The sequence below is a fragment of the Theropithecus gelada genome, chromosome 3 (genome assembly GCF_003255815.1).
Source record: "Theropithecus gelada isolate Dixy chromosome 3, Tgel_1.0, whole genome shotgun sequence".
NCBI lineage: Eukaryota > Metazoa > Chordata > Mammalia > Primates > Cercopithecidae > Theropithecus > Theropithecus gelada.
This window is the reverse complement of record NC_037670.1, coordinates 105,118,274-105,129,457: the sequence shown is the minus strand read 5'-3', so window position 1 is coordinate 105,129,457 and position 11,184 is coordinate 105,118,274. Positions and strand designations below refer to the sequence as shown.

At 40.1% G+C, this 11,184-nt stretch overlaps 1 protein-coding gene across 1 annotated transcript in view; it reads left to right on the top strand.

The window, feature by feature from the left end:
* The first annotated feature begins 22 nt into the window (after positions 1-22).
* GLCCI1 (glucocorticoid induced 1) overlaps positions 23-11,184 on the top strand; it is a 131,094-nt gene continuing 119,932 nt past the window's right edge. The window contains exons 1-2 of the mRNA XM_025378612.1: positions 23-132; positions 513-1,001. Of these exons, the coding sequence (XP_025234397.1) occupies positions 554-1,001 (448 nt within the window). The 5' untranslated portion in view covers positions 23-132; positions 513-553. The remainder of the gene's footprint in view (positions 133-512; positions 1,002-11,184) is intronic.

Below are 11,184 nucleotides of genomic sequence, written 5' to 3'. Positions count from 1 at the left end.
GAATTAGTTGCCATTCGAGTGAGGAGTGGGTAGAAGCGGCGGCGGCGGCGGCGGCGGCGCGGACTCCGAGGAGCGCCAGCACCTCGAGGCCCTTTCTCTCTACCCTAGTCCCCAGAAGCAGGGGTCCCGGCCCTCCCTGCAGCTGACGGGTTCTCCCGTGCGTACAGCCCCGCGAGGGCTGAGGAGAAGGCTGCGAGTGGCCCTCGGGGCTGCGTAAACCGGGCGGTTGCCCTGTCAGCGCGATGCCTGGAGCAGTGGCTTCGGCGGCGGCTCCGGGCTCCTTGCGGCCCCGGCCGTGACCGCCACGCCGAGCCCAGCCGGGCGGTTGGGGCCGTTGGACGTTTGTTTTCGGAGCCTTCCCCTCCCCCCTCGCCGAGGCGGCGGGGGTGTGCGTTGGGGAGGGGGAGCCCCGAGACTCCTCCCCTACAGCGATACCCCTGCCCCTCCCCCTTACACACTCGCACGCACTATCGCGCCGGCTCCCACACGCTCGCGCGCCTCCCGCCCCGCGCCTCCGTGTCGGCCGGCGGCGTCCAGGGCCCGCAGAGCCACCATGTCCACTGCCTCCTCATCCTCCTCCAGTTCCTCTCAGACCCCTCATCCCCCGCCGCAGAGGATGAGGCGCAGCGCCGCGGGGTCCCCGCCCGCCGTCGCCGCAGCCGGGAGCGGGAACGGTGCGGGCGGCGGCGTGAGCTGCGCCCCGGCTGCGGGAGCCGGCCGGCTGCTGCAGCCCATCCGCGCTACGGTGCCCTACCAGCTCCTGCGGGGCAGCCAGCACAGTCCCACGCGCCCGCCCGCCGCCGCTGCTGCCGCCTCGCTGGGCAGCCTTCCGGGGCCCGGCGCGGCCCGCGGCCCCAGCCCGTCCAGCCCGACGCCGCCGCCGGCCGCAGCCCCGGCCGAGCAGGCGCCGCGGGCCAAGGGCCGCCCGAGACGGTCCCCAGAGAGCCACCGGAGGAGCAGCTCACCTGAGAGACGGAGCCCCGGCTCGCCCGTGTGCAGAGGTAGCGAGCCCAACCCTCCCGTCCTCCCGGGCTGCGTCTCCCCGACGGTGCCCTCCGTGGAAACTTCAGCCTCTTCGGGCTTCTCTTTGCTAGTGCATTATCGAAGGTGTGAAAGTGGCTTTGGGAATCTCACCCCCCTGCGGTCGCTGCGGGGCTTGGAGGAGCGAACTGAAAAGCAACTTTTATTTGACCCTCATGCCGCCCCTCAGATTTTCTCTTCCATCACTCGCCTGCTTCGAGAGGTTTTTCAGTTTAAGAGCTGGCTAGCTCATTCGTGTGTTTGCTGTTTGTAGCCGGGGAAAGAGGAGCTGGGCGAAACACTTAAACACGCACACAAACTCTTCAGCAGCGGATAAGGTGGTGGTTGTAATCTCTACAGTCTCTTTGTGCTTTCCTGCAAAGTTCCTAACGTACCTATAACTACCGGGATAATTTTTTTATTTTTTAGAGGGATGGTGGCATTAGTTATGATGTAAGGATATCGGCTGGATGTAATGATATCTGCTAGAGGGGACAGTTTTGAATGTGCAATTGAAGTGTATACGGTTTTTTCCCTCAGTTCTTCCCTCTCTCCCTCCCTCTCTCCCCTCCTCCACCCCCCTCTCCCTCTCTCTCTCCCTCTCTCTCTCCCTCTCTCTCTCCCCCTCCCCTTTATATATTCATGCATCAGAGCACTCCTGCACTGGAAACAGTTTATGCTCAACTGGAGATTTTCATGGTAAATTTCTGAAAACTTATTTGTGGAACGTGTTCGCTTTTTCCTTCCATTTTTAAGTACACTTAACAGTTCAGTTGAGCTGTTGAAGGATCTCAAGTTTCTTTTTTGTTAGGTGTCAAAGGTAATGGTGAGCTGGTGGATGCTGTGGGTTACCCTTAGTGTTTTCTGTTTTGCTTTGGTTTTGTTTATGTCTAGGGACACAGTGCATGATCTAGTTGAGCCCTGGGGGAGAAAAGGAAGATTAGCCAAAACAGAGACTTAAAGCTCATAAGGGAGAGTGGAATAGCTAATATTATTAGATACCAGCCTAGAGCTACAGATGCTGCTGCTGCATTGTGGAGGGAACAGATCATGCTGGGTGGAAAAATCTCTGCTTGGAAGGGAAACACTGTCAAAGTCTGTACATTGTTTATGTGGTATGTGGAATTTTTGTTTTTTTAATGGAGTTTTCTTGAAGGTGTTAGAGTTGGAGAAAGTGGTTGTCTGCGTTATGATACATTGCAGTCTTGGTGTTTTTGTTTTAATATTTCAGACCTGTAATTAGCATGTTGCTAACGCACTTGTTTTCTGACCACTTGATGTTGAACCAGTGTAGGATGTAGTGCAGTGGGATGAGTACATGAGCACCAAGAAATACATCCTGTAATCTGTATGCACTGGGAGGAATATGCTCCTCCACTCCTCCCCCAGGTCAAGCCAGCTGCTGCAGAAACTGACATCCTCCAGCAAATCCTAAATGAATGAATGAAAACAACGTGATCGCCCTAATAATGACCACAACTGAACACACATCTTTGGCTGTATTTTATAGAAAAGGCCACCATTTTCTAACAGATTAATGCCATATGCAACTCTTGCACATTTTCTAGAACTGTATGAAATGAGAAATAAGAGAATGAACGGAAAACAGTTACATAAATTTTTTAGTGATTTTGCTTCAACAGTGCACAAATTGAGTTTTGGGATTTTCTTGTAGGTACTAAGAGGCATAAAATAAGCATTGCAGATTGTGGGTCTTGTGGATGTGAGTAAGAGAAGTTTCAGCAATTGCTGCAACAACATAATGGTCATCTAGTACCCTTCTCCCCTTTTGTATATAAACACTAACATCTTACAACAGATAATAGTACAACTTGTTTTTCTGCATCCTTGAAAAGGCTTAATTGCTTAGGAATTACATGCTCCATCATCAAGCAGTTTTAATGAAATTTGTGATCTGGCTTAAACTATTCTCTTTGTTGTAGTATGGCACATCCGAGTTTAATGCGATTTTAATGCAATCATGATGAAAACACTTTTCTGAGTCTGGTTGTGCAGCAGAGAGATTTGCAGTGTCAGAGAGCTTGTGTTGGGAATGCAAGGGCTTTCTTTGCTAGAGATGTTTTTCTACTGTTTTAAACACCAGGTGGTTTTGTCAGCTTTTTACATTGAAGTGATTTTTGAATGCGGGCTTCTGTACCCCCAGTTCCGTGATTATATTACTCCTATGTTACTTCTCCATGTCCCGCCTTTTACCCCCGCTACCCAAATTAAAACTGTCCTACTAATCTGTTTCCTTAGCCATTTAAAATCCATGATCTGAACAGTTGATTTAATTTTTAGAATGATTGTCTTCTCACTTTCTTTTGAATGCTGTAAGGTTCTGACTTGAGTGGATTTTAGCCTCCACTGGTCAAGGCTCCTGCCGCTGCCACTGCTGCTGCAGACACTGACATCACTATACTGCATGAATGAAAAACAACAACGTGCTCCATTTCTTCCTCTGCTCTCCACCTCCTCCTTTTTCTGCACACTTCAGTGTATGTGGGGGTGTGTGTGTGCACGCAAGAGGGTGTTAAAACTGCGTTTGAAACTACATTTTAAAACATTAAGTAGTTGATGGCTCAAGGGGTAGGTATATAGTATAAAGGCATATTGTTTATGAAAAACCGCAAGTGCTATGGGCATTTGGACTAAAGGTGACATAACTGAGCATTCAGTATTTCATGCATTTCATCTGGAGTGATGATTATAGGAGAAAATAGGGAAGCTTAAAATTTTTTTTATGATTCTTTTACCAAAAAATTATGAAACAACACAATTTCTAAATACATTATGTCATTATCTGCGTCTTAAGCATTCTTAATGTGAATATTTGTAGGGCTGAGGCTAGAGTCACAGAGAATTGATATCAGATTGTTTCACAAGGCTGAGGAAAAGCTGAATTCTATAAATAGGAATAGTCAATTTTGATATTATTATAATATTAATTTATACAACCCAGGAAAAAATGGTAATTTCTTTTATTTTTGTAGCATAGTTTTAAATAATTTAAATGGTTACCATAATAGAAATACATAAATTGCCAAACACCTTGCTGTATATATAGAGGACATGGAGTTTTACAAATTGAAACTGTTTTGTTTGTGCTCATGGATCATCCTCTTTTTGCTTGTTTTCTTTTTTTCTTTTGTATTTTTAAAACTTCAAGGCTTGTTATTTACATTCGTTTCTGTACTTTTGCCATTAGTAAAATGTCATCCTCCCCCTTGTTTGGTTCTGAAGGGTCTTGCAGTGGTGAATGACAGGCTGCTGAATGAATCCTCAGGCTCCCTGTGATGTGTTTGTAATAGATGTAAAATCATAAAGTATTATGCAAATAGTTATTTTTTTGTAATGGTAATACATAAAGTCTACCTTTGAGATAAACAGAGCAACTCAAATGAGAAAAAGCAGGATGTTAGTGTTAAAATTAATGATCTTTAAGCTAAAATCATTAGTAACAACCAAAGGAAAATATAATAAAGTTGCTTCTTTTTGAAACCTCACAGAGCAGAACCCATGGATTTAAACATAGAACAAATATAGTTTTACTGTCCAAGATAGTAAGTAGGAAATGCAAATCTTTGTGTGTGTGTGTGTGTGTGTGTGTGTGTGTTTTGTAAAGATAGAGCATTAGGATGGATTATAAGTTCTAAAAGATGTAATAACAGTCATATTTAGAGTACTCTGGATGGAGAATACAGCTTATTTTTAAGCATACCAAATCTAATAAAAACATGGAAGAGCTTGTAATTTATATAACTCCTGTTATGAAAAATAGCATGTGTTGGTTCCTGATTTAACATATCAGGTTTATTTAGGCCTAATATGCTACCAGATTGCTAACTCTAGAGTGAAATTTAATTAGACTTTTTCATGAGCATCTTGAGAGCCACATTGTTTTATACATAAAGAAGTTATGATTCTATTCTGAGATAATACAAATATAATGTTAACTGCATGTAATATGTTTGCCTGTTAATTCATTTGCTTTCAGTTTTTATCTTTTCCTTAAATGTATCTTTTTAAGTCATTTTTATACTGTTCTCAGTGGAATACAAAACATTTTAATAACTTTTTCTCTTTTAAAAGAGATACTCAGATACTCTCTTTCTATAAAGTTTATTCTCAGGCTGATATTCTTGGAAATTAAGATCCTCCCTTTCCATTTTAAAATTAATTAATTTTCCTAGAGTGCTTATAGAAACTTGTTTCAAAGCTTTCTTCTACTAGAGTGAAAATACATTAACGTTTTAGCTTTTTCTAAATAAACAGGTTTCACATACTGACTTTTGGGAAAGGTTTTCATTCTCAGAAAACTATACTAGAGAGCAGCGGTGTTCATTATTTACAGAACTAATTTTTTCCATCAGTTATCTCATGGTGCCTAAAATTTCTAGATCAATGAGTGAATAGCAAAATAGATCAATGAATTTATAGTTATTTAATCAAAATCTGTCTTATATTCAAAGATTATATTCCTCTCAAATAACTGTTATTCTAACTGTATTGAATATTGAATACCTAGCATGTGTGAATCACCTTAATCAGTTTTTAACTTATGTAAAGTTCTGTGTGTATATATTGAACTGGAAATCATTTTATTAATTACAGTACTTTTTACTGAAGAACTGCATTGTACATTTCTGCAAGGACTTAATGCAAATTAGCATTTGTACTTTGGGGAAATGTTGAAGGATAATGGCATCTTTGTGATTTTTATTTTACTTGTGATAAGTCAGACTACATGTGAATAAGAAAATAAAGGAGTAGGCCGGGCGCGGTGGCTCACGCCTGTAATCCCAGCACTTTGGGAGGCCGAGGCGGGCGGATCACAAGGTCAGGAGATCGAGACCACGGTGAAACCTCGTCTCTACTAAAAATACAAAAAATTAGCCGGGCGTGGTTGTGGGCGCCTGTAGTCCCAGCTACTCGGGAGGCTGAGGCAGGAGAATGGCGGGAACCCGGGAGGCGGAGCTTGCAGTGAGCTGAGATCCGGCCACTGCACTCCAGCCTGGGCGACAGAGCGAGACTCCGTCTCAAAAAAAAAAAAAAAAGAAAAGAAAGGAGTAACTGGGCTCCACAGCAGTGAATAGAATGGAAATAAATGACAGTGTTCAACAAATGGCTAGTTGGAGAGGGTTTTCCTTAGTCTGAAATTTTAAAAAATTCTAGAAGTCTGTTTTATTAAAACATTCACAGGTAGTTAATAATCCACTAAAGAGTATATTCTAATGACTTAGTTCTTCTTAATTTTAGTTTGGTCTTTTCTCCAGAAGTTAACATTTCCAGACACCACCAAGATAGACTTTTTGGCAGCCCCTGTCCTAGTCTGTGTCTGACACTGTTTTTTGTCTTCAGTATATAATTTATTCTTTTATTAAGTGTCTGAGAAGCTAAATCACTGACACTCTTTTTGTGCTACATACTGTTTAATTATTTTAACAAGAGGTTGAATTTATGTAACTTCTGGTCTCTGCCAAAAGTAAGTGGAGGAAAGAGAATACAAGTACTCATATATTGATATAGAAAGCCTAGGGGACTGATGGAAGAGCAGATGCTACCTGTGTTTCCCGCTACTCTTCATCTGGACCCTTGAAAGTGCCCATAAGTTGACCCGTCATGTAGCTATTCTAGAAGAATTTTTGTGCTTATTCTGAAAAACAAATTATAATGGATTAGCAATAATTCTGAAAAGTCTAAGGATTTTACTTATATTATGAACAAATTGTGGAAAAGTATTTTACTGTAGCATGAACAAACATGGCAGATACCTTTAAGCAGTGTTGTTTATTCCAAGTGAATATTACTGAGGTACATACCAAGAGGCAAGTTCATGAATACCTCAGTGACTTCACCTATACTATGCTGTGTCTCTAGTTGCAGGTAGGAAGGAAGAAAACATGTATTTGTGTGCTAACTATATACTAAGCAATGTATACTTTGATTCAGCAAGGATTTAGGATGTGGATCTTCTCATTCCAGATCCAGTGTTCATTCCATAAAACTATCCTGTTGCTCCTAACTAAAAAAGACTCTGATGTTGATGATCAGCTGTGATTTCTGAGCTAAAAGAATGACAAAGGAATTGGTTTTCTTTTGTTTCCATGGCACTATTACGCTGTGCTGGGATATGATCTGACATTTTCAGAATGTCTAAAAATGTGAGACCTAGTTTGTTGAATGTAACTAAAATAAAATATAGATGGATTGGCCATTTTTCTCCATTTCTTTCTTGCATAAAGAGAGAGAGGCAGAGAGAATGTGTGTGTGTGTGTGAGAGAGAGAAATTCTTGTTCCTGAGAGAGACAGACAGAGAGAAATTCTTGATTCTGAAGATAGGAACATGATTGTATCTGGCCTTTCTTACATGTAATCAGAATCTATACTGTCCTCGAATCACTTTATAGTGAATATAAGTGCTTTTCTCCCCTTTTCTCTCTTCATAAATGTTAAAAGTTAATTACATATGGTGCTAAACTGATGAAAGCTTCAGGATTCACTAAACAGAGACTGGTCTCAGGTGATTGTCCCAGCAACTGGCACTAGGTTGATTCAGCCCTCCCAAAAGACAGCAGGCTTCCAAGAGCCTATAATTTGTGGGTTGAACTGTGTACATATATAACTTAATGAAGTTCACCATAGTACACCTTAATGATGGCTCACCAAAAATAATGATGATTTAAAGAAGCTAGTGGGCCAGGCGCAGTGTCTCATGCCTGTAATCCCAGCACTTTGGGAGGCTGTGGTGGGCAGATCACTTGAGGTCAGGAGTTCGAGACCAGCCTGGCCAACATGGTGAAACCCTGTCTCTACTAAAAATACAGAAATTAACTGGGCATGGTGGTGCGCCCCTATAATCCCAGCTACTTGGGAGGCTGAGACATGAACGTCGCTTGAACCTGGGAAGTGGAGGTTGCAGTGAGCTAAGATCACGCCGTTGCACTCCAGCTTGGGCAACAGGAGCGAAACTGTATCTCAAAAAAAAAGAAAAGAAAAGAAATGAAACTAGTAACCCATGGTTGTGTGGCAAGGTCAGTGTCCAAAATTGTCTACCAGGTTATTAGAATTGTTAAGAAATCCTGCCGGGCATGGTGGTTCACACCTGTAATCCCAGCACTTTGGGAAGCTGAGGCAGGCAGATGGCTTGAGTTCAGGATTTCAAGACCAACCTGAGCAACATAACAAGACCTTGCCTCTACACTAAATACAAAAGTTAGCCTGGGCATGGTGGCACACTCCTGTAGTCCAGCTACTCAGGAGGCTGAGACAGGAGGATCACTTGAGCCCAGGAGGCAGAGGTTACAGTGAACTGAAATCACCTCACTGCACTCCAGCCTGGGTACTAGAATGGGGTGCTGTCTCAAAAAAAAAAAAAAAAAAAAGTTAAGAAATCCACCAACCATCTAGATGTGTTTCGTAATGAAAAGGCAAAAACTGCTACAACTTCCTGTCTAGTGTTACTGAAGATCAAATACTTATTAACTACTGACAGTAATAATTCCTAATTTATTCTGTATGGCCATAAAGAAAACTTTTGTGAATAGTTTCATGTAGCTAATTTTAACTTTTACATTACTAAAAAATTAACTTTCTGATGAAACATTTTCTAACATTATTACACACTTGATTGTTAAGCACAGTGAACAAGACATAAAGGAACTAACTCCTTGTGGCTTGATTAGCTTCATTAATAACTATTATTGATAACTTATATACATAAAAATGATTACTATAGATGATAATGAGAATAAGACTGAATGAGTATTGACTGACTAGAGTTGCACTATAACTGATTCTATAAATTTGCTTTTGGGATTATTTGCTGTTTTTCTGATGAAGGTGGAGCAAAGCATGTTTGACTGGACTAGTCCTTGATGGTATAACCTGGCTGTTTTCTCTAGAACTAATTATCAAATGAAAGACCAGAGCAATTATTTTCCAAATGGTTCCATAGATATGTCTTAGACACATAAATGTATCCTGAGAAATACTAGGTTTGGAGTCAAGAAACTTGAGTTATCTTTTCAGTTTTGACATTTGACTTATGATAAGCCACTAACTCTGCATCTTATCTTCTGTGTCTTTAAAATGAAGGGAATAGGCTTTTTAAGATTTTGGTTGGGTAGGGAAAAGATTCTGCTATTGAAAAGAAAAAGTTTATTAGGCTAGATGAGTCTTAAAGTTTTTATTTATTGAGCTTTTATGCCAATTACTAATCTTTGGTAGAATCCAATATAAGGTACTTTTATTAACCTCTTTTCACAGATGAGGAAACGAGGTCCTGGGAAGTTAAGTAATTTGCCCAAGATCAGGCAGCATGCACAGGGCTCTTGTAATGCTCTAAGTCCTGACTTCAAGATAGCTGAAAGTTGTTGTTGGAACCCAGTTAGTTATGGGGCAGGAAAGTATGCACAATGTATTATCCCACTGCTTATACAGTTAAGTCATAGAAAGGCTAAATATAGCTTTGGGGCGGTGAAGGAAGAAGAGAAAGCTAAATGGGACTAGACCCTAGTGTGCATGGAACTTAAAATAGCTGCAAGTATCCCCAGTAAGTATGCCATCATTGGGCCTTCCCTTTGGTCCCTAAAGGACCTATCACTTTCTTTAGACAGAATTTAGCATTTGATTTTTAAAAACTTCCGTTCACTTGACATTTCAAAATCTGAGTAGAATAAGGTCTCCTTTTTTGTATATTCATATTTGGCAGTGTAAACTTTTAAAAATCTGCCCATTTATAATGTAGTATATGGCTACCTTCAGCCCCATCATTATGATTCTCTACATTTATCATCCTTTGATATTTTAGCAATATTCAACATAGTATCTTTTTATACAACACTGTCATGGCAAAGCAAGGCACACTACCTTAAAAATTTTTGTTTATATCTACTTGGCTGTTTCACTTCTTTACTTCTTTTAGGTTTGTTGATACAATATAGAAAAGAAATTTTAATCTCTATTTTCATAATTTCTTCCAGGGTGTTTTGACATTTTTTTCAATGTCATTTGTGCTTTCTGTAAGTTCTGCATAGTGTTAATGTGGAAATGATTTTCTTTTATAAGTAATATTAGAAATTGTATTTGTTGTTAGGAGATTAAAAGTATTATATAGAGTCTTTGTGATGGATAAAGTTTCTCATAACATTTCTTCTGTAATTATATTTACTTTTCTAGTTAAATATATCAGTTATACATTGAATTAGTGAAGTGTAATGCTGGTATCTTAGAAGATAATAAAAACAGGACTCAGTGGCTCAGGGTTACATCAAGTCTAGCCATATGGAAACTTTACTATTCCTCATACAAACTTGTGAAGTGATCTTTCCATGAAGGTACAAAAATACCATAGTAAAATATAGATTGGATTATATATTAGCTCATTATAAACAAAATATATTTATAATATCTTTTGAAGTTCCATAAGTGCAATTTTATTTCTTCTAAAGTATTCTTGGAGTTACTCTGACACTTTGCCCCTAAAAGAATCAATCAGCTGTCCTCTTTCTGCTTTAAGTCAGATCATTTAAGTATCTAGGACTTAACTAAACTGGTATTGGCAAACATTGCTAAATGCAGTTTCATTAGTATTGCAGAAGTGAGGATTTAGACTGTGCTTAGAAATTAGATTCTTGAAAAAAGCTACAGTGTTCTGCAATATTTTGATCATATAGCTTAAAAAGTATATATTAAAGGTTTATTAATACTTTACATTCCAGAGTGACCTCTTCTTTAAAAGAAGAAAGAAACGCATTCAGGGAATTGCATTTGCTCACTTTTTATCTTTTTGGGTGACAAAAAGTGGGTCAAATTCTTAGCTGATTTTCCTTGTTCAGAAATATACTATTATCCTTGTTCAGAAATATACTATTCTCACTGAGCTTTCGATTTTATATATGAATTGTTTATTTCTAAGTTAGCTTGGGCTTTTTCTGGTGTTCTGTTTTGAAGTTGCCAGTCTGTTTATTTGTGGCATTAGATGAAGCTTAAAATATTAATCTTTCTTTCATTAGATGAAGCTTAAAATATTAATCGTTTCATTCTATGGTTTCCATAACATGCTTAGATCTAATGTATCTTGCTGCCTGTACATATTATAATATTATACTATAGTTTGGCCTTGGATGATGTCACTGGCCCTTTCTTTCTCTGCACACATAT